The following is a 24475-nucleotide window of genomic DNA, read 5'->3' on the forward strand; positions in this document are numbered from 1 at the left end:
CCAACCCCTGTGTGCAGTGAAACACTCACTGCACACAGTAGTTGTCAATTCCATTTACATTCAGTAAAACAGTTTCAGTTCTTTGTGAAATGCAATTGAACCAAAACCTGCTGCACATCCTCCCTGTATACCTCCAGCGTTACTTCCCCCCTCTCACATGTAGCCACATACGAAGCTAACCACTGTTCTTTATGTCCCAGTCCTCTGTGTGCAGTGGGTATTAGCATTTTCTACTCTCTACTAGCCATGTCAAATTTCACAGAAAATATCTAATACATTTTTTAGAGGTGAACTTGAAAATAAACTCAACTATAGGTTTATATCTTCCCCACAGGCAACCACCCCCCAGCAGGAGTGCAGCGCCCCGGGAGAGATAAATTAAGTGCCTTGCTCAAGGCCACAATTTTAATTAAACACTCAACAAGGTTTTACTGAACAGTTTAATGAATTATACAAATAAGTTTAAAATTAAAAGATTGAAATAAAGGCACTTCTATGATGTTAAACAATCATCCAGCAGTTTTCCTCAACATATTCTTAACTGAAAAAGATGCAGTTGCTGAATTTACATTACAGTTGGAAACCCTGAGTGTTAGTTCACTCTGCTGTTGAAGCAACAGACTCTAGACAGAAGTATAAAGTAGCTAGCATAAACTACAAATATGACAATCTAAATTAGTCCAAGTGTCACTTTGGTTAATATCCAGCCTTAGATAAGTTTCTTTCAGTCTCAGAACTCAATAACTGACCCAGAATATACCTGAATGCAAAAGAACATAACTTTTACATCGTTTTTCTTACAAATATTTAAATATTTAATGAAGAAACAGATGGGACATTTCTGGATGAATAAGGGGATATATATTGAATCATAGCGTGGAAGATCCACATTTACATTTAAGTCATTTAGCAGACGCTCTTATCCAGAGCGACTTCATAGAGAGATTGAAATTAAAAAGGTAATTTCCGATTGAGGCAACATATGCAGTGTTTACCGTAAATGCAATCTCGGCAAACGTGGGAAAATTGCCTTTAACATGTCAATTACGCTATAGCGCAGGTCTTCGACGCTACGGATTGAATCCATGCCTAAATTACTGACAGGCAGAAGAGATGTTTTGGGGACCAGGCTGTTACAACACAGCCACTGGAATCTTTCCAAGACAAAGGCACTAAGGCCTCTCAGGCGAAAACGTGGCAGTTCAAATAGAAAGGAGTGAAATAACAATGAGGGGAAGTACAGCATTTGATCCATTGGTGGCAGAGATGTAGCCTGGTCCCAGACCGGTTTGTATTCTTGACAACTCCATTGCTCATTCATTGTCAAGCCAATGAGAGTCAAGGGCAGAGATTCCATCTGAACCGCAGTAGGTCAGCCTTATAGTGTGCTTGACATAAAAAAAATAAAAAAAAGGTAACGTTCGATTCAATCGACATACGCAGCCAACGCGAAAACATTGCCTTTAAATGTGCATAGCTGACGAAGCATGATTGAATTGAATCCTAGCCAAAGAGTTGGCATGATAGCACAAACAGACTGGCACTCAGGCTAGCAGAGGTAAATCTAACAATGAGAAGATCTTTGGTTAATAATTAGTTGTTACTCTAAGGAAAACATGTTTAATGTAATAGCATGTTGTCCTCATTCGGTGTGTTATAGCTGGACCCCAGGCCATACAAACCCATTCAAGAAGTTTGTTAAGTGTAAAACAGATACTAGATCGTTCAAACATTGCTACAATTCAAAGGGTATAGGTCCTAACTTTATTCACAAGTCATTTCTGCTTTATAAGAATAATTAAATAAGCACATTTCAAACAATAACAATAATTACAAGAGCCAAGAACCAAATGACATGATATGAAGAGCTGTTGTCTCATAACTTTTCCCTGCATATGCCTGAGGTGTATACAGCTGCTGTGAAACCCCATGACCACCAGGGGGCAACAGACGGTGAGAATTTGATGTTCCAGGTCATATTTTCGGCAGCCACACTGCACATATTAGGGGAGGACAGCTCAAAATAATGGCTGGAATGGAGTGGATGGAATGGCATCAAGCACATTGAAACCATGTGTTTGACACTATCCCATTACTATGAGCCGTCCTCCTCTCAGCAGCCTCCACTGCTTGTCAGGGCCTGAATGAATGTATATATATATATATATATATATATAAACCATCTTACATCAGCACTTCTACTCAGAGAGGCTTTCTGAATACGGGCACAGATCTCACAACGCCTGAAAAAGTGATTCACTGTGTCACATATTTGGGATGGGACCCAGGCAAGGACTGTGAACTAGTCATAAAAAGGTAGAATAAGAGAGAGAGAGAGAGAGAGAGTGTTACGTGAGCATATTTACATCATCACAGAAAAGGCACGTGTGGTAGGTGCTGATTCATGGGTTTTGTCCTGGTTGATTTACTTTTTTCTCAAGGAGAGCGAGAGAGTGTGTGTGTACATGCGAGCTGAGGCAGAGATTCAAGGTGGATGATTTGAAATCGGGAGCAGGTAGGTAGGTCTACTTGATGAGCTTATTGGCTCGCTGGTTGGCTTCATCGATACGTGCTTTGTTTATGTCCGCCTGAGGGGGAGAGACAGTACACACACCAGGTGAGTGGTGGATCAATATCTACATTACTCTTTCTTAGTGAAACAGAAGGCCGTCTGACAGTAGAGCCCTATGTTAGGCATCCTCGTGGTACACAAGACAAATATACTGTACCACACCCCAGAAAAAGCTAGCGGAGGTGTATGAAGATGAAAAACTAAACTGTAGAAAACAGTCTCTGCACCTTTAATATGCAGAACTTCTGGTCTCAAAGACCTTTGTCAGAGCATACTGGTGGTATAAGCCCCACAACATGGTATCATAAGCCCCAAGGAGTGTGAGGCAGTGTATGGATGGAGAACACAGCCCAGCCATGACGACAACCCACCTTTTCTGTGATGCGGCTGATGTGTTTGTTCTGCTTGTCTAGCTCAGAGCCCATGTCACTGGCCATGTTCTTCAGGTTCCCTATGATGCTGCCCACCTGATCCAGGTTCTCCTCCATCTCATCCTCCCGAGCATCGTTGGTAATCCTGTGGGAGTTAAGAGGCCACATGACCACACATATCTACTATTCTCAGTGTCAAAACACAATCATGAGACTATTTGCTCCTTGCTTGATAGCCCTAACCCTATGGTGTTTTCAGATCTGAAGGGTCTGGATAAGTAGAAGCAATGTTGTGGAGATTCCACCACATTCCCTCCACCTTACAGATCTGCACACATTTAAAAGGACAAAGGGAGCAAAAGCAAGTTGGATCAAGCTGATAGTTACAAACTAAGTGTGTTTTATACAGTTGACTGGCTTCACCCACCTCTTGATGTAGGGTCCAGAGCCCCCCATGGGCTGCTGCTGGTTGGCTTGTCCGTTATGGATGCCTGAGGGTTGCCTGGACACCACCGAGCCATCCCCTCCCTCTCCTGTACTGCTACCATCACCTGTTCCCCAGGTACGCTTGTATTTAGAGTCATGCTCTATGGACGTCACCCTGAGGGAGAATCAAGTCAGTCCGTCAATCAACCAACGGATCATTAAATCATTAGTCAGTCCATCATTCAAGTCAGTCCATCATTCAAGTCAGTCCATCATTCAAATCATTAATTCCTGTTCGTCAATCAGGGGACAACTTCAGGGGAAGAGAGCTTCCACCGGTGCCTCGTAGACAAGATGACGGGTGGTAGCTTTACAAACAAATGCACAATCATTGCATCACGGGCAAGGCCATTAAGATTAAGGGTATCATTCAAAAAAAATTAAAAGGGTGTATTTGTGTGTCTATGCTATGTAGGAAAAACAAAACAAGCCGGAAAAACAAGGACAGCAGAACACAGGAATAATATTAGGACTCTTCATCAGAATTTATTTAGAATTCAAGGCACACTTAACCAGCATGGCTACCACAGCATTCTGCAGCGATACGCCATCCCATCTGGTTTGCGTTATCATTTGTTTTTCAACAGGACAATGACCCAAACACACCTCTAGGATGTGTAAGGGCTATTTGACCAAGAAGGAGAGTGATGGAGTGCTGCATCAGATGACCTGGCCTCCACAATCACCTGACCTCAACCCAATTGAGATGGTTTGGGATGAGTTGGAGCGCAGAGTGAAGGAAAAGCAGCCAACAAGTGCTCAGCATATGAAAACTCCTTCAAGACTTATGGAAAAACATTCCAGGTGATGCTGGTTGAGAGAATGCCAAGAGCGTGCAAAGCTGTCATCAAGGCAAAGGGTGGCTACCTTAAAATCTCAAATATATTTTGATTTGTTTAACACTTTTTTGGTTACGACATGATTCCATATGTGTTATTTCATAGTTTTGATGTCTTCACTATTATTATACAATATAGAAGATAGTAAAAATAAACCCTAGAATGAGTAGGTGAGTCCATAATTTTCACTGGTCCTATATATACATACATACATACATACATACATACATACATACATACATACATACATACATACATACATACATACATACATACATACATACATACATACATACATACATATATATATATATACATACACACACACACACATATATACACACACACACACACACACACACACACTACTACATGTGCCCGTCTCATTGATAAATGATTAGATACACAAGTTGTTTTTGAAACAGAATTATAGTGACCTATCTACGGCCACCCGAGAGTAATGGTCACATGGGTGGGTATTCCAACAGTTCCCAACAATCTTTTTTTACCGTTGCCTAGGTTAACTCGGACCCATCTGTATGTATATAATCCTTTATGACCACACATACACAAACACACCTCCGTGATGGATTATGATTGACTGTGCACCAAAGTTAATTGAATTGTTTCCACACCCACCATGTGTGTAATGGTCATGTGAGGTGAAATGTGTATATTTTGGGATGTGAGGACGTCTTTTTGACCTCGTGATCGGTTTCGGATAGAAAAAGGTTGTCACTAAAGCGGTAAATTGGAAGCATAAACAGAGCGCGGGCCTTCTTGTTCTTTACAAGATAGAAATGTAAACATGCTAAGAAACAGAATCAACATTACAAGAACAAAGTACAGCACAGAAAGTCACATGACTCATTTCCAGAAGTGAGAGAGAAAAAAAAGGACATGCTACACTTGCGTTATAGTTTGGTGGTAAGAGGGGTGTCCAGTACCTGTCACAGGGGCAGACACAGAGGCCACAGCACTTGGACAGGTCAGTCAGGTTCTTCTCAGCCTTCCTCATGTCCTGGTTGATCTGGTCCATACCCTCCTCTGTACGTCTCAGTTGCTCTGTCATGCAACCAGGACAAAACAGCAAAGACCCATCTCAGGGAAATGAAACACTAAAACTATATTAATTGATTAATTTAACCTAAGTTAAAAACTGGTTTTAACAATAAGATCTTCTGTAAGAAAAAAAGATGGCATTCCTAAGAGCTGGTACTCTGTAGTGAACTCGGACTATCACTCACCCCCCTGTTGGTCCAGCATGTCGATGGTGTTGACACCAGTCTCCCTGGTCTGAACACAGGACAAGCACCACATTAGGAACTCAAAGACCACAGTTCAGATAACTTCAGCAACACAGAATTATGCTGGAGAAAAATATAAAAACGCAACATGTAAAGTGTTGGTCCCATGAGCTGAAAAAACATCCCAGACCTTTTCCATACACACAAAAAAACATTTCTCAAAAATGTTGTGCACAAATTTGTTTACATCCCTGTTAGTGAGGATTTCTCCTTTGCCAAGATAATCCATCCACCTGACAGGTGTGGCATATCAAGAAGCTAATTGAACAGCATGATCACTACACAGGTGCACCTTGTGCTGGGGACAATAAAAGGCCACTAAAATGTGCAGTTGTCTCGCACCACAGTGCCACAGATCTCAAGTTGAGGGAGTGTGCAATTGGCCTGCTGACTGCAGGAATGTCCACCAGAGCTGTTGCCAGTGAATTTCTCTACCATAAGCCATCACCACCAACCTCATTTTAGAGAATTTGGATTGTACGCCCAACCAGCCTCACAACCACGTGTAACCATGCCAGCCCAGGACCTCCACATTCGGCTTCTTCACCTGCGGGATCGTCTGAGACCAGCCATCCGGACAGCTGATGAAAGTGTGGGTTTTCACAACCAAAGAATTTCTGCACAAACTGTCAGAAACCATCTCAGAGAAGCTCATCTGCGTGCTCTTTGTCCTCAGAGTCTTGACCTGACTGTAGTTTGGTGTCATAACCAATTTCACAGGGGACAAAGACTCAACTTCGATGGCCACTGGCACACTGGAGAAGTGTGCTCTTCATGGATGAATCACAGTTTCAACTGTACCGGACAGATGTCAGACAGCGTGTATGGCGTAGTTTGGGCGAGCGGTTTGCTGATGTCAACGTTGTGAACAGAGAACCCCACCGCCACCATGGGCAATGTATGGGCAGGCATAAGCTACGGATAACGAACACAATTGCATTTTATTTTTAATTTGAATGCACAGAGATACCGTGACGAGGCCCAGTGTTGTGCCATTCCTCCGCCACCATAACCTCATGTTCCAGAATGAAAATGCACGGCTCCATATCGCAAGGATCTGTACACAATTCCTGGAAGCTGAAAATGTCCCAGTTCTTCCATGGTATGCATACTCAGCAGACATGTCACCCACTGAGCATGTTTGGGATGTGCTGGATTGTCACACAGCCATTAAAGAGTGGAACAACATTCCAGTCAACAGCCTGATCCCGCTGCAGAACAGATACTGACTGGTTCTGATCCACACCCCTACCTTCTATGCATTTGTATTTCCAGTCATGTGAAATCCATAGATTAGGGCTTAATTTATTTAAATTGATCGATTTCCTTACCTGAACTGTAACTCCGTGAAATCTTTGAAATTGCTATAATATTTTTGTTCAGTGTACTTCTGTATGTAATGACAGAGGGCTTGTGTTGGGCTAGACTGTTAGAGCAATAACAACGTTTGTCTCACCTCCTCGGCCATCTGTAGCATCCGCCTGGTGCACTCCAAGGACTGTAGAGGACAAAAGACACAATAAGGTCCTATTGTAAGGTACCGGTAGGTAACAGGCTCAGCCAGAAGAGGACTGCCTGGTACCTCTAGGCTTCTTCCTAGGTTCCCGCTTTTCTAGAGTTTTTCCCTAGCCACTGTGCTTCAACATCTGCATTGTTTGCTGTTTTGGGAGATTTAGGCTGTGTTAAGAACTTTGTGACAACTGTTGATGTAAAAAGGGCTTTATAAAATACATTTGATTGTAGAGTGCTACCTAGCCTGTAGAACATGACAGCTGAACAGACACAAATGATAGACACCTTAGAGTCCTTTATCCTTGTTTTGATTGAGTCTTTCATGCATGAGAAAAGGCTCTATCCTAGAGCCTAGGTAATATGAAAAGGCTTCTTAGTAGTACTCAATTCCCAGGACAGGTGCAAAGCCTATGGTGAATTGTCCTAATTTTAAAACCTGTTAGGTGAGCCCGACACATGGTTCTCTATTTAACAGGTCCACAGAGACTCAGATCTTAAGTAGTTGACATATGGCTGAACTGTGCCTGGTCAGGTAGATTACACTTCTCCCACACAGCAGCACAGTCCCACACTGCAGCACAGTCCTACACTGCAGCAGCACCAGGTCACATGACAACGTTATGATGGAATGCAGTCAGCGCAGGCTAGACGCCCTATTAATAACATGACTGAAAGGTGTAGCCTACAGGAGAAGGTAGAGGGGGAAATTATTACTCGGGGCATAACGACTTAAATCAGCATGAACTGTTATACCATGTCACCTCAACATAGAGTTGAACATGATTAACCCCCTCTGACACATTTCTAAGCCTGCTTCGTGTCCGAACCATCCATCCATCCATCCATCCGTCCGTCCGTCCGTCCATCCATTCATTCATTCATCCATTGTCTGTCTGTCTGTCTGTCTGTCTGTCTGTCTGTCTGTCTGTCTGTCTGTGTGGTTCCTCCCAGGATCTTTTAAGGTGGTGCTGATTATTGAGGGGGGCTGTGCTCCCGTTTGGGTTGAACACCTGTAACTGCCTTTTCCTGAAATCTAAAGCCTTAAATGATAATCACTGTTTGCTCTTTTATTTAACTGCAAATTCATTAATTTAATTCATATTTTCCACCATTTTTCCTAGAATTACACTAGTAATAAAAATTTTCAAATGGTCAACCAGAACAGGGACCATGAGAGCTAGGCAAGAGTAAATCACCAGGTCTGGAATGTCATGATTTTAGGGGCAAGGCCATTTGGGCTTCAAGAGATGCCTAATCCTCCAGGGCACCAAGGCCATTAACCAAAAGACCATTAAGTTGATTTGAAGACCAAAAATAACAGCAATATAATCGTCGCATGCTAGGAATATGGTACTGTTAACAGTTGATGTTACTCTTCGATAACAGACCCCAAAGCAAATCGGGGGGTTGGGGAAATAGGTCTATTCAAAGAGAATAAATCATGATAGGAGGTAGATGTTCATGCTCCCCTGACCTCTGATTCTCTCCACAGAACAGGATGTCATTTATAACCCCCCACCCTTTCCTGTGGTTGACCAATTAGAAGTCCTTGCAGTACAGCTGTGTCAATGGCCAAATTACAAGTATTCTGCTCCTGACTCAACATACTCAGACCAATGAAAGCGTGCCATACGTAGCTACAAGTCCAGGACTGACAGCCTTAGACTCGAAACAGATGAACTGAAAAACAACCATTTCCATTGGTCGTTAATTCTAGTCCTCTCGTCCCCTGCATTGTGTATTTATCGTCAACATATTATTACAGTACCAAATACTAAACTTTTTACTACACATTTGTCCCAATACTTTTGGCCCCTACAATTGCGGGGGGACTATGTACAAAAGTGCTGTAATTTGAAAACAATTCACCCGATATGGGTGAACATACCCTCAATTTAAAGCTGACAGTTGGCACTAACCACAGTCATTCTATCTTTTCAAATCCAAAGCGCTGGAGTACAGAGCCAAATTAAGAAAAAAAGAAAGTTTATATGCACACCAGTACCAGTCAAAAGTAGATACAATTTGATTTGTATTGGCCACATGCACCAAATACAACAACAGGTATTTGGACCTTAGTGAAATCCTTACTTACAAGCCCTTAACCAACAATGCTTTAAGAAGTTAAGACAAAAAAAAGGGTTAAGTAAAAACTTTAAAGTAAAAGTAACAAATAATTAAACAGCAGCGGTAGAATAACAATAGCGAGGCTATATACAGGGGGTACCGGTACAGACAGAGTCAATGTGCGGGGGCACCGGTTAGTCGAGGCAATACGTACAGTTGAAGTCAGAAGTTTACATACACCTTAGCCGAAAACATTAAAACTCAGTTTCTCTCAATTCTTGACATTAAATCCGAGTAAAAAGTCCCTGTCTTAGATCAGTCAGGATTACCAATTTATTTTAAGAATGAGAAATGTCAGAATAATAGTAGAGAAATTGATTAATTTCAGCTTGCATTTCTTTCATCACATTCCCAGTGGGTCAGAAGTTTGCATACACTCAATTAGTATTTTGTAGCATTGCCTTTAAATTGTTCAACTTGGGTCAAACGTTTCAGGTAGCCTTCCACAAGCTTTCCACATTAAGTTGGGTGAATTTTGGCCCATTCCTCCTGACAGAGCTGGTGTAACAGAGTCAGGTTTATAGGCCTCCTTGCTCGCACACACTTTTTCAGTTCTGCCCACAAATTTCCTACAGGATTGAGGTCAGGGCTTTGTGATGGCCACGCCAATAGCTTGACTTTGTTGTCCTTAAGCCATTTTGCTACAACTTTGAAAGTATACTTGGGGTCATTGTCCATTTGGAAGACCCATTTGCAACCAAGCTTTAACCTCCTGACTGATGTCTTGAGATGTTGCTTCAATATATTGACTGTATGTTTTGTTTTACTCCATGTGTAACTCTGTTGTTGTATGTGTCGAACTGCTTTGCTTTATCTTGGCCAGGTCTCAATTGTAAATGAGAACTTGTTCTCAACTTGCCTACCTGGTTAAATAAAAAGGTGAAATAAAATAAATAAAAATATCCACATAATTTTCTTCCCTCATGATACCATCTATTTTGTGAAGTGCACCAGTCCCTCCTGCAGCAGAGCACCCCCACAACATGATGCTGTCACCCCAGTGCTTCACGGTTGGGATGGTGTTCTTCGGCTTGCAAGCCTCCCTCTTTTTCCTCCAAACATAACGATGGTCATTATGGCCAAACAGTTCTATTTTTGTTTCATCGGACCAGAGGACATTTCTCCAAAAAGTATGATATTTTCACCATGTGCAGTTGCAAACCGTAGTCGGGCTTTTTTATGGCAGTTTTGGAGCAGTGGCTTCTTCCTTGCTAAGCGGCCTTTCAGGTTGTCGATATAGATACTTTTCTACCCGTTTCCTCCAGCATCTTCACAAGGTCCTTTGCTGTTCTTCTGGGATTGATTTGCACTTTTCGCACCAAAGTAAATGAATCTCTAGGAGACAGAATGCGTCTCCTTCCTGACCGGTATGATGGCTGCGTGGTCCCATGGTGTTTATACTTGCGTACTATTGTTTGTACAGACGAACGTGGTATCTTCAGGCATTTGGAAATTACTCCCAAGGATGAACCAGACTTGTGGAGGTCTACAATTATGTTTCTGAGGTCTTGGCTGATTTCTTTTGATCTTCCCATGATGTCAAGCAAAGAGGCACTCAGTTTCAAGGTAGGCCTTGAAATACATCCACAGGTACACCTCCAATTGACTCAAATTATGTCAATTCGTCTATCAGAAGCTTCTAAAGCCATGACATAATTTTCTGGAATTTTCCAAGCTGTTTAAGGGCACAGTCAACTTAGTGTATGTAAACTTCTGACCCACTGGAATTGTGAAACAGTGAATTATAAATGAAATAATCTGTCTGTAAACAATTGTTGGAAAAATGACTTGTGTCATGCACAAAGTAGATGTCCTAACCGACTTGCCAAAACTATAGTTTGTTAACAAGAAATTTGTGGAGCGGGTGAAAAACGAGTTTTAATGACTCCAACCTAAGTGTATGTAAACTTCAACTATATATACAGTGCATTCAGAAAGTATTCTGACCCCTTGACTTTTCCCACATTGTTAAATTACAGCCTTAATCTGAAATGGATTAAAATTGTCCCCCCCTACCCCCCATCAATCTACCGTAATTTCCGGACTATTAAGCGCACCTGAATATAAAAAAAAGATATTATTTTGAAAATAAATTAGCCGGACATGTCTATAAGCCGCAGGTGCCTGCCGGTACATTGAAACAAATTAACTTTACACAGGCTTTAACGAAACACGGCTTGTAACAAAAAATAAAAAATTACCAGTAAGCTTTAGTTGTCTTTTTGCACCGAGTCAATTCCTCACGCTGCTGTTTCCAACGTCTTATCATCGACTCATTAAGACCAAGCTCCCGTGCAGCAGCTCCATTTCCTTTTCCAACAGCCAGATCAATCGCCTTCAACTTGAAAGCTGCATCATATGCATTTCTCCGTGTCTTTGCCATGATGAGGGTGACAAAATGACTACCGTAATCAGAATGATGGGAAGTTTGAGAGTGCTCGATTTAATCTAAACAGTTAACAAAAAAAAGTTGTTTGACCTTAACCCGTTCGGCAATTTCATTGGTCTAATGAAAGCTTCATGCCGCCAAAAAACTGAGCACGTCACAGAATGTTTTTTTTGGAGAAACAAAAATTGAAAGCGGGAAAAATCCATATATTAGCCGCGTCATTGTTTAAGCCGCGAGGTTCAAAGCCTGGGAAAAAAGTTGCGGCTTATAGTCCGGAATTTACGGTACACACAATACCCCATAATGACAAAGCAAAAACAGTAAAAAATAAAGGATATTCAGACCCTTTACTCAGTACTTTGTTGAAGCACCATTGGCAGTGATTCTTCTTGGGCATGATGCTACAAGCTTGGCACACCTGTATTTGGGGAGTTTCTCCCATTCTTCTCTGCAGATTCTCAAGCTCTGTCAGGTTGGATGGGGAGTGTCGCTGCACAGCTACTTTCATGTCTCTCAAGAGATGTTCGATCGGGTTCAAGTCCGGGCTCTGGCTGTGCCACTCAAAGACATTCAGAGACTTGTCCTGAAGCCACTCTTGCGTTGCCTTGGCTGTGTGCTTAGGGTCGTTGTCCTGTTGGAAGGTGAACCTTAGACCCAGTCTGAGGTCCTGAGCGCTCTGGAGCAGGCTTTCATCAAGGATCTCTGCACTTTGCTCCGTTCATCTTTTCCTCGATCCTGACTAGTCTCCCAGTCCCTGCTGCTGAAAAACATCCCCACAGCATGATGCTGCCACCACCATGCTTCACTGTAGGGATGGTGCCCGTTTTCCTCCAGACGTGACGCTTGGCATTCAGGCCAAAGTGTTCAATCTTGGTTTCATCAGACCAGATAATATTGTTTCTCATGGTCTGAGAGTCCTTTAGGTGCCTTTTGGCAAACTTCAAGCGGGCTGTCATGTGCCTTTTACTGTAGAGTGGCTTCCGTCTGGCCAGTCTACCATAAAGACCCAATTTGTGGAGTGCTGCAGAGATGGTTGTCCTTCTGTAAGGTTATCCCATCTCCACAGAGGAACTCTAGAGCTCTGTCAGAGTGACCATCGGGTTTTTGGTCACCTTCCTGACCAAGGCCCTTCTCTCCCAATTGCTCAGTTTGGCCTGGCGGACAGTTTTAGGAAGTCTATCAACATTTAAAGTTAAACGTTCTCATTGGTTGCATCAGCCTCATTAATTTTTATGTACAGTCATATGAATTTGGGCTCTATCATCCCACAACTGTCCCAAAGTCTGTTTGGAATATTTCTCACACAGAACGACAAGCCACAAGGTGGCACAGCGCCCCTCAGATTATTTGGGGAGAACCCTGGTGTGTTGTACATTAAGCAGGTTACTATGACAGTTTGCCCCATGTCATGTACTGGGTTTAGTCCAACATAGGTATCAGTTGGTCAGCAAGGAGCGAGAGCCAGACAGACAGGTTGGTAAGAGATACAGATAAATCAAAATGGCAGAGGACCACACAATTAGTATTAACAGAACGGTACACTAACTTAGACCTGAATAAATGATTTTTTTAGATGTAGCTTAGCTGTGCTCAGTAAGCAAAGAGTTCTCCCCCCATCAATGTGTTACTTCTTCTCTATAGGAGCTAAGCTAACACTGCCACATAACACTACCCCCATTCCCAGCATTCCTATAGTGTCTCCATGGATACGGGTGGCAGCTGTACCTCATCGGTCACTTGGTTGGCCCTCATGGTGATCTCTTCCGCTGACATATCCGCCATTTTACTGCTGTCGAAGTTGGAGGCTCCTCCTGTCACACCAAGCTCTACACTTTGAGGCCTGGGGGAAGAGAGGAGTGGCCGGATAGAGGGACAGAGAGAGAAGGGTTCATAAGTTAATGTTTCAAGAACACAGATATCCATTTGAACATGTCTGAAAGGTACCATTGAACTTTGCAGACATCATCAACATACTTTGTAACTTCACAAAAAACAATGGTTAAACTTTGCTCTCAACAAAGGGGGAAAATGAGATTCCTTTCCTGGTAGCCCAGAGGGGTCTTTGGGGTTTGAATGTTGTGTGGAAAAGGAAACAAAAAAAGTTGACCGACTGAGATAGAAAGACAAATGAGCAGCATTTTTCTGTGCCTACAGACAGCAGTAGGCTAGTTCCTTGTCAGTACCATTATGGCTTGGTGTCATTAAGCAGACGGCACACTTACAATGAGAAGGCTGGTGATAAGGAGAGGCTGATGGAAAAATGAGGATGTGTTTGGCACATCATTAACATGCCAGTCAGGAACACACAGCACTGAATGATGAAACGCTTGGTGTGGACAAGCTGCACCAGATTCTCCACCATGACAGTGTTTTTAGACACGTTTCAGTGTGTCCAATATCTAAACTAGCATACGGCTTAGAATGTAGTGATGGGGCAAACAATTATACAGTTAGGCCTCATTTTTGACGGTATATAGTTGACAACGTCGCAATATTATTAATATTTCTCCGGTTGGCTGTACCTGCACTAAAACTCCAGTATTTTACCTTCATAACGTGTTCTCCATCTCCTTTTAAACAAGGAGAAAAAAAATGTTCAACACTTATTTCCATAACTGATCAAAACTCATTTTCTCATGGCTCTCTCTAGACCCTCTGCAGTAGACATATGGTAAGCAATACGTTCAGAACATCATATTGCAATAAACTCACAGTATTGAGTATTTCAGTTGTGTATATTGTTTAATTTGATGAAATAATTTTATTTCAAGTAATCATCTCTATAGAGCTGCTGCCTATGCTGTCTGAACTACTAAAATAGTGACTTTTGTCAAAGTATACTAAACAAAATATAAAATGCAACAATTTCAAAGATTAGGACCTAATTCATATAAGGACAGCAATCTATGGATTTCACATGACTGGGAAGGGCTGCAGCCATGGGTGGTCCTGGGAAGATATAGGCCAAGCCACTTGGCAGCTAGGCCTACCCACTGGGGAGCCAGGCCCACAAAAGGGCTTTAAAAAAAACAGACAGAATGCTGTTTAATCTGCTTCTTGATATGTCACACCTGCCGGGTGGATTATCTTGGCAAAGGAGAAATGCTCACTAACAGAGATGTAATTTTTTTTTGTTGAGAAATAATTTGTGTGTAAGGAAAAGTTCTGGGGTCTTTTGTTTCAGCTCATGAAACATGGGACCAACACTTTACATGTTGCGTTTATATTTTTGTTCAGTATAATTGAACTGACGTCTGTCAATTAGTATTTTAAAAAACAAAAACACAACTGACATTTCGGTTAATCGCTCAGCACTAGTTGACCTCCATATGGAGTACATTTGAGAAATATGTTCTATTCAAGGTTCATGTGTGAAATGCTGACGAGCTCTTCCATGGAAGACTGCCGCAACTAAGATGTTTTTATTACAAGCTGTTTGACTAAGTGAAAACTACTCTACCAATGAATGTACAAGCACATGGAAAGCTTTGTAACAAGTGGCAACCTGAATTCAAGATCGCCATAACACACAAGCCTACTTGACTTTCTTTCAATAGAAACTTTAAATCAAGAAAGCAGTCAGTTATCAACATAACATTGTACCAGAGGTGGACTGACTGTTTGTACTAACAGCCATAGCCTAGATGTAGCCTAGGCCTATCAAGGGGGTCAAGTTGAAGTTCAGGACCTAGGGCTTGGTTGACAAGTACAGTACCTGAATCATAACCATAAGCAAACAACAAAATGCTCATCTAGAAGCGGCGCTCCTAGTGGCCGGGGACTTTAATGCAGGCAAATCAGTTTTACCTAATTTCTACCAGCATGTCCACATGTGCAACCAGAGGGGGGAATACAAATAAAATAACTCTAGACCACCTTTACGCCACACACAGAAGCCCACAAAGCTCTCCCCTGCCCTCCATTTGGCAAATGACCATAATTCTATCCTCCCGATTCCAGCTTACAAGCAAAAACTAAAGCAGGATGTACCAGTGACTCGCTCAATACGGAAGTGGTCAAATGATACGGATGCTACACTACAGGACTGTTTTGCTAGCACTGTAGCTGATGTGAGCAAGACCTTTATGTTCCGGGATTCATCCAACGGCATTGAGGAGTATACCACCTCAGTCACCACCTTCATCAATAAGTGCAATGACAACGTCGGCCCCACAGTGACCGTCCCAACCAGAAGCCATGGATTATAGGCAACATCCGCACCGAGCTAAAGGCTAAAGCTGCCGCTTTCATGAAGGGGACACCAATCTGGACGCTTATAAGAAATCCTGCTATGCCCACAGACGAACCATCAAAACAGGCAATGCGGAAATATAGGACTAAGATTGAATTTGACTACACCAGCTCTGACGCTCGTCGGATGTGGCAAAGTTTGCAAGCTATTTTGGACTACAAAAGGGAAACCCAGCCGTGAGTTACCCAGTGACGTGAGCCTACCAGATGGCCTAATGACTTCTGTGCTTGCGTTGAGGCAAGCAACACTGAAGCATGCATGAGAGCACCAGCTGTTCCGGTCAACTGTGTGATCACGCCCTCTGTAGCTGATGTGAGCAGGTCAACATTCACAAGGCCGCGGGGCCAGACGGATTACCAGGATGTGTGCTCAGAGGAAGCATGGACCAACAGGCAAGTGTCTCCACTGACGTTTTTAGCAGATGACCATAGTCCCTGTGCCCAGGAAAGCAAAGGTAACCTGCCTAAATGACTACCTCCCTGTAGCACTCATGTCAGTGGCCATGAAGTGCTTTGAAAGGCTGGTCATGGCTCACATCAACACCATTATCCCAGAAACCATAGACATTCCAATTCGCATACCGCCCCAACAGATCCACTGATAATGCGATCTCAATCGCACTCAACACTGCCCTTTCGCACCTGGACAATAGGAACGCCTATGTGAGAATGCTGTTCATTGACTACAGCTCAGCGTTCAACACCATAGTGTTGAACGCATCAAAGCGCAGGACCCTGGGACTAAACACCTCCCTCGGCAACTGGATCCTGGACTTCCTGACGGACCACCCCCAGATGGTAAGGGTTGGTAACAACACATCCGCCACGCTGATCCTCAACACGGGGGCCCCTCAGGGGTGCGTGCTCAGTTCCCTCCTGTACTCTCACAACTGCATGGCCAGGCACGACTCCAACACCATCATTAACTTCTTTGGGCTTGGGGACAGTATTTTGACGTCTGGATGACAAGCGTGTCCAAAGTAAACTGCCTGTTACTCAGGCACAGAAGCTAGGATATGCATATAATTTGGATAGAAAACACTCTAGTTTCCAAAACTGTTCAAATAATGGCTGTGAGTATAACAGAACTGATATGGCAGGTGAAAACCTGAGGAAAATTCATCCAGGAAGTGGGATTTTTTTGATGTGGGTGGTTTTCAATTGAATGCCTATTGAGTATCTAATGGGTTAGGACACAGATTGCAGTTGACAACCTGAGGATGAATTGCAATTGACAACCTGAGGATGAATTATAAGCATCGTTTGACATGTTTCGACGAACTTTAACGGTACTATTAGGATGTATTCGTCTGCATGTTTTGACCGCCTTTGAGCCAGTGGATTACTGAACAAAACTCGCCAACAAAACTGAGTTTTTGGGATATGAAGAGGGACTTTATCGAACAAAACAAACATTTGTGTAGCTGGGACTCTTGTGACTGCAACCAGATGAAGCTCTTCAAAAGGTAAGTGATTAATTGTATCACTATTTCTGACTTTCGTGACGCCTCTACTTGGTTGGAAAATGTTTGTATGCTTTTGTAAGCGGGGCGCTGTCCTCAAATAATCACATGGTATGCTTTCGCTGTAAAGCCTTTTTGAAATCTGACAAAGCGGCTGGATTAACAAGAAGTTAATCTTTAAGCCGATATATAACACTTGTATTTTTATGAATGTTTATTATGACTATTTCTGTATTTTGATTTTGGCGCTCTGCAATTTCAGATGTTGTCGAGGTGGGTCGCTAGCGCCAGAGGTTTGCCGATGACAACAGTGGTAGGCCTGACACTGACAACAAAGAGAGCCTATAGGGAAGAGGTCAGAGACCTGACCATGTAGTGCAAGGACAACACCCTCCACGTGATCAAGACAAAGGAGATGATTGTGGAGTACAGGAAAAGGAGGACTGAGCATGCCCCCATTCTCATCGATGGGGCCGTAGTGGAGCAGGTTGAGAGCTTCAAATTCCTTGGCGTCCACATCACCAACAAACTAACATGATCCAAGGACACCAAGACAGTCGTGAAGAGGGCACAACAAAACCTATTGCCCCTCAGGAGACTAAAAAGACTTAGCATGGGTCCTCAGAACTGAATGTATTCAACTGAAATGTGTCTTCCGCATTTAACCCAACCCCTCAATCAGAGGTGAGGGGGCTGCCTTAACGACGTGGATGTCGATTTAGCGCCCGGAGAACAGTGGGTTAACTGCCTTGCTCAGGGGCAGAACGACAGATTTTTACCTTGTCAGCCTGTATATAGCCTCGCTATTGTCATTTTACTGCTGCTCTTTCATCATTTGTTACCTTTTGGTGGGGGGGGGGGGGGGGTTTCTTAAAACTGCATTGTTGGTTAAGGGCTTGTAAGTAAGCATTTCACTGTAAGGTCTACACCTGTTGTATTCGGCGCATGTGACAAATACAATTTGATAATGAAATTGTGTATGGATTTTTGTATGTTTTCCAGATACATGGATCAAGAGGGACAACACTTTCACAACCTGTTCCTGGTGTCAGTCCCTGAAGACAAGGCAGACACCGTCATTGCCGCCATAAAGGAGGTTCTGCACATCAAAAAGATACCAACAGAGAAATTGTACGGCCTGGGCACTGATGGGGTTGCAGTGATGACTGGTATGGACAACAAAGTTTAAGAATAATTTATTTACATTTTTATATACAGTATGTCTGGTGATACAAATGATTTTCCTCATCTTCAAAACGGGACAAAATTGTGATTAGAGGTTGACCGATTAATTAGGGGAGATTTCAAGTTTCCATAACAAATCGGTCATTGGCATTTTTGGATGCCGATTATGGCCGAACACATTGCACTCCAAGAGGAGACTGCGTGGCACGCTGACCACCTGTTACGTGAGTGCAGCAACGAGCCAAGGTAAGTTGCTAGCTAGCATTAAACTTACCTTATTAAAAACAATCAATCTTCACATAATCACTAGTTAACCTAGTAATATCAACCATGTGTAGTTAACTAGCTGGTCCTGTGTTGCATATAATCGATGCGGTGCCTGTTAATTTCTCATCGAATCACAGCCTACTTCGCCAAACGGTGATGATTTAACAAAAAGCGCATTTGCGAAAAAAAAAGCACTGTCGTTGCACCAATGAACCATAAACAATGCCTTTCTTAAAATCAATACACAAGTATATATTTTTAAACCTGCATATTTAGTTGAAAGAAATTCATGTTAGCAGGCAATATTAACTAGGGAAAATGTGCCACTTCTCTTGCGTTCTGTGCAAGCAGAGTCAGGGTATATGCAGCAGTTTGGGCCACCTGGCTCGTAGCGAACTGTGTGAAGACCATTTCTTCCTAACAAAGACCGTAATTCATTTGCCAGAATTTTACATAATTATGACATAACATTGAAAGTTGTGCAATGTAATAGCAATATGTAGACTTATGGATGCCACCCGTTTGATAAAATATGGAACGGTTCTGTATTTCACTGAAAGAATTAACGTTTTGTTTTCTTAATTATAGTTTCCAGATTTGACCATATTTATGACCTAAGGCTCGTATTTGTGTGTGTTTATTATATTATAATTAAGTCTATGATTTGATATAGCAGTGACTGAGCGGTGGTAGGTAGCAGCAGGCTCTTAAGCATTCATTCAAACAGTACTTTCCTGCGTTTGCCAGCAGCTCTTCGCAATGCTTGAAGCACAACGCTGTTTATGACTTCAAGCCTATCAACTCCCGAGATTAGGCTGGCAATACTATAGTGCCTATAAGAACTAGAGGTCGACCGATTAATCGGAATGGCCAATTAATTAGGGCCGATTTCAAGTTTCCATAACAATCGGAAATCGGTATTTTTGGACGCCGATTTGGCCGTTTTTTTTTAGACCTTTATTTAACTAGGCAAGTCAGTTAAGAACACATTCTTATTTTCAATGACGGCCTAGGAACGGTGGGTTAACTGCCTTGTTCAGGGGCAGAACGACACATTTTTACCTTGTCAGCTCAGGGATTCAATCTTGCAACCTTACGGTTACTAGTCCAACGCTTTTACCACCTGCTTTACATTGCACTCCATGAGGTTACACGAATGCAGTAAGAAGCTAAGGTAAGTTGCTAGCTAGCATTAAACTTATCTTAGAAAAAACAATCAATCATAATCACTAGTTAACTACACATGGTTGATGATATTACTAGTTTATCTAGCCTGTCCTGCGTTGCATATAATCGCTTAGGTACACGTTGCTCCATCCATAAACATCAATGCCTTTCTTAAAATCAATACACAAGTATATATTTTTAAACTTGCATATTTAGTTAATATTGCCTGCTAACATGAATTTCTTTTAACTAGGGAAAGTGTGTCACTTCTCTTGCAAACAGAGTCAGGGTATATGCAGCAGTTTGGGCCGCCTGGCTCGTTGCGAACTGCGAAGACTATTTCTTCCTAACAAAGACAGCCGACTTCGCCAAACGGGGGATGATTTAACAAAAGCGCATTTGCGAAAAAAAGCACAATCGTTGCACGACTGTACCCAACCATAAACATCAATGTCTTTCTTAAAATCAATACACAGAAGTATATATTTTTAAACCTGCATTTTTAGCTAAAAGAAATCCAGGTTAGCAGGCAATATTAACCAGGTGAAATTGTGTCATTTTGCGTTCATTGCACGCAGTCAGGGTATATGCAACACTTTGGGTAATTTGTTAGAATTTTACGTAAATATGACATAACATTGAAGATTGTGCAATGTAACAGGAATAACGTTTTGTTTTCGAGATGATAGTTTCCGGATTCTACCATATTAATGACCTAAGGCTCGTGTTTCTGTGTGTTATTATGTTATAATTAAGTCTATGATTTGATAGAGCAGTCTGACTGCAGGGAGAGCATCTAGCCACCTGCATGCAGCACTCATCAACAACCAATCAAAGAGCACAATTACAGGAGGGTGTTGGAAATCATTTTCCAAAAGCCCACCAGAATGCTCAGACAAAAGGCTGTTAACAATGTCAGAACTAGGTTTTTGTCAGAACCTGTAAACAGATTTCCAACACCCTCCTTTTGTGATGAACATTAATTATTGGGCTCTAACTCATGCCCAGTCAAATTGTTCCTGTTAATTTTGTCAAAAACTTTTTATTTCAGAAAGAAGGTCTGGTGTTTCTTTAGATAGCTGCAGCACTCAACCTTAAATTGCATCTTGGATATTACAATCATTTTACCAATACGTTATTGAGCTTATTTCTGGGGGTGACCTTTACAAGTTACCAGAACCAAGCTTTTCAGTACTTAAACATATTTTGTGTGGGGGGGGGGGGGACCATGGAATACACCACCCCCACTTTAAACCCGACCACCCCCTGCAACCTTTCCCCAACAGCTAACACATTTTCCAGAGGAAACACTGAATTAATCTGCTAACTTGTTCTATGTGGGTGTTTACACTGCTGTGCCAAGGATTATATTATCAATTGGGTAGTGTGGGGCTTGGATGCTGGTTGGCTGAAAGCTGTGGTATATAAACTCAGCAAAAAAAGAAACATCCTCTCTGTCAACTGCATTTATTTTCAGTAAACTTAACATGTGTAAATATTTGTATGAACATAAGATTCAACAACTGAGACAAACTGAACAAGTTCCACAGACATGTGACTAACAAATGGAATAATGTGTCCCTGAACAAAGGGGGTCAAAAGTAACAGTCAGTATCTGGTGTGGCCACCAGCTGCATTAAGTACTGCAGTGCATCTCCTCCTCATGGACTTCACCAGATTTGCCAGTTCCTGCTGTGAGATGTTAACCCACTCCTACACCAAGGCACCTGCAAGTTCCCGGACATTACTGGGGGAATGGCCCTAGCGCTCACCCTCCGATCCCAGACATGCTCAATGGGATTGAGATCCGGGCTCGTCGCTGGCCATGGCAGAACACTGACATTCCTGTCTTGCAGGAAATCACACACAGAACGAGCAGTATGGCTGGTGGCATTATCATACTGGAGGGTCATGTCAGGAGCCTGCAGGAAGGGTACCAAATGAGGGAGGAGGATGTCTTCCCTGTAACGCACAGCGTTGAGATTGCCTGCAATGACAACAAGCTCAGTCCGATGATGCTGTGACAGACCGCCCCAGACCATGACGGACCCTCCACCTCCAAATCGATCCCTCTCCAGAGTACAGGCCTCGGTGTAACGCTCATTCCTTCAACGATAAACGCGAATCCGACCATCACCCCTGGTGAGACAAAACTGCGACTCGTCAGTGAAGAGCACTTTTTGCTAGTCCTGTCTGGTCCAGCGACGGTGGGTTTGTGCCCATAGGCAATGTTGTTGCCGGTGATGTCTGGTGAGGACCCGTCTTACAACAGGCCTACAAGCCCTTAGTCCAGCCTCTCTCAGCCTATTGTGGACAATAAGAGCACTGATAGAGGGATTGTGCGTTCCTGGTGTAACTCAGGCAGTTGTTGCCATCCTGTACCTGTCCCGCAGGTGTGATGTTCAGACGTACCGATCCTGTGCAGGTGTTGTTACACGTGGTCTGCCACTGCGAGGATGATCAGCTGTCCATCCTGTCTCCCTGTAGCGCTGTCTTAGGCGTCTCACAGTACGGACATAGCAATTTATTGCCCTGGCCACATCTGCAGTCTTCATGCCTCCTTGCAGCATGCCTAAGGCACGTTCATGCAGATGAGCAGGGACCCTGGGCATCTTTTGGTGTTTTTCAGAGGCTGTAGAAAGGCCTCTTTAGTGTCCTAAGTTTTCATAACTGTGACCTTAATTGTCTACTGTCTGTAAACTGTTACTGTCTTAACGGCCATTCCACAGGTGCATGTTCATTAATTGTTAATTGAACAAGCATGGGAAACAGTGTTTAAACCCTTTACAATGAAGATCTGTGAAGTTATTTGGATTTTTACAAATTATCTTTGAAAGACAAAATGTCCCTTTTTCAGGATTCTATTTTTTTGCTGAGTTTATTATACAAAGGGTGGGTCTAATCCTGAATGCTGATTGGTTAAAACCGCTATCCAGCAGGGGGTCTATTCCACAAGTTAGCTAAATCTATGACTTTAAAATGCCTATTTATTCTGTTCCATATCACTGTCTCATCAGCCCAGCCAAGCAATTTAAACTCTATCTCCACTAATAAAATCAGCAAGACATTATCTCACATTTCTTTTAGATTAACATTTAGTTTTCAACAGCTTAGGTTTGTATAAACCTCACAGTCTCTCCGACATTTGCAACATTGTTTCAATATTCAAATTGGAACTCCAGCTGTCCCATAGTAATGAACAGTCAGGAGTCTGGATGAGACAGGCAGCGTTTCTCAACCAGTCGAAATCATGACTCAGCTGGCATCATTTATGGACATATACAAATAAATGTAAATCGAAAAATGGCCAAATTGAAACAAAGCTTGAAGTGATTGTGTTAGCTGTGTCGTTGGCTAGCTCCTCTTAACAGTGTCCTGATGAGAGCGCACATATTCTATGCCAGGCGAAATCGCGCCTCATTAGCTCATTGTCATGAATGTATCCAAATAAATGACACTAGAAACCAGCTTAAACAACGACTGGGTCGCGTCTCTGGCAACCGAACCAATAGAACGAACGACCAGCCGGCTTGGGAAGCAAGCCAATATTTATGTCGGGACTATATCTTGTGGTAGGATGAAATAGTATCAATAAATTAACGTTAATGAAAATATGTCAATCATTATTGTTATATGTTGATAACCCGTTGTATAAACGTGATAATGCCCTCGAAGCCGGTGTTTGGAGGATATGTTGGCAAAGTTTGCCAGGCATCGACTTCGTCTCGGGCCTAACACCCGTGCCAATATCCTACAAACACCGGCTTGGAGGGCATTATCACTTCAATACCACATACCTTCGTGCCTTACTGCTTAAATAAATAACCCGTAATGTGGCTGTGCTGACATTGTTATTGTATGAGTTAGCTAACTAGCTGGATATGCTGGACGTCAGTTGGCAAGAAGTTTACAAGTTCAGTAGTTAGCTAGTTGTACTGTAACAAGAGCAAGCAAGGTGATCGAAGACACTAACAACACCCAACCAATGAGTTGTTAGCTAGCCTAGATAGCTGGCGAGGTTAAACTAAAATTGATGAAAAAGTTGTCTTTTGAGAGTAACCTGTAATACCTAACTGAGTTACAATACATTGAAAACATTGTTTACAAAGTTTACTCGCACTGGGTTAACTTAGTTATTTCGCCTGACGTAAATAAAAAGTTATTCCTGTAAAGTTTTGTGTACTGTTGGCCAGCACAAGGTGCTAGCAGTCTAGTTCCTCTTCAACACAACTCAGTCGCATAAAACTCCCCGTCAGATGATAATTTGACTGATGAACACATACTGAAAGACGGTTGTCTTCTGAATGACAGCTACTTACTGCTAAGCTTCTCAAATAGAAAACCCTCCTTGGTCTCCTCCTTTGGCTTATCTGTACGCGATATTTGCAATTTCTGAAATTCCTTTAGATGGTGTGGACGAAACGCATATCCTGTTTCCACAAGTGGAGGAAAGCGATCTTGCGCATGCGTTGGAGCGCACCTAAAACAACAGCGTTTCTGACCTTTGATCACAAGTTGATTAAATACCAAATAAATCTT

The 24475-nt window shown here is 42.5% G+C and overlaps 1 protein-coding gene across 1 annotated transcript; it reads right to left on the bottom strand.

The window, feature by feature from the left end:
• Window positions 1-426: 426 nt before the first annotated feature.
• On the bottom strand, window positions 427-24395 carry LOC115162035 (synaptosomal-associated protein 23). The gene is made up of 8 exons (XM_029712954.1): window positions 24256-24395; window positions 13329-13443; window positions 7032-7073; window positions 5516-5564; window positions 5216-5333; window positions 3371-3544; window positions 2944-3088; window positions 427-2588 (listed from the first exon to the last, which is right to left on the bottom strand). The coding sequence occupies exons 2-8, from the start codon at window positions 13383-13385 to the stop codon at window positions 2526-2528; spliced, it is 648 nt and encodes a 215-aa protein (XP_029568814.1). The 5' UTR covers window positions 13386-13443; window positions 24256-24395; the 3' UTR covers window positions 427-2525.
• Window positions 24396-24475: the final 80 nt, after the last annotated feature.

The sequence above is a fragment of the Salmo trutta genome, chromosome 25 (assembly GCF_901001165.1).
Source record: "Salmo trutta chromosome 25, fSalTru1.1, whole genome shotgun sequence".
NCBI lineage: Eukaryota > Metazoa > Chordata > Actinopteri > Salmoniformes > Salmonidae > Salmo > Salmo trutta.

Excerpts from the sequence above, each read along its gene's own strand:
- LOC115162035 (XM_029712954.1), bottom strand. The coding sequence starts at position 13,385 with ATGGCGGATATGTCAGCGGAAGAGATCACCATGAGGGCCAACCAAGTG. Across the intron at positions 5,565-7,031 it reads TGCTACAGATGGCCGAGGAG|ACCAGGGAGACTGGTGTCAA; the intron begins GTGAGACAAACG and ends TCCTGTGTTCAG. Across the intron at positions 3,089-3,370 it reads TCTGGACCCTACATCAAGAG|GATTACCAACGATGCTCGGG; the intron begins GTGGGTGAAGCC and ends TAACTCCCACAG.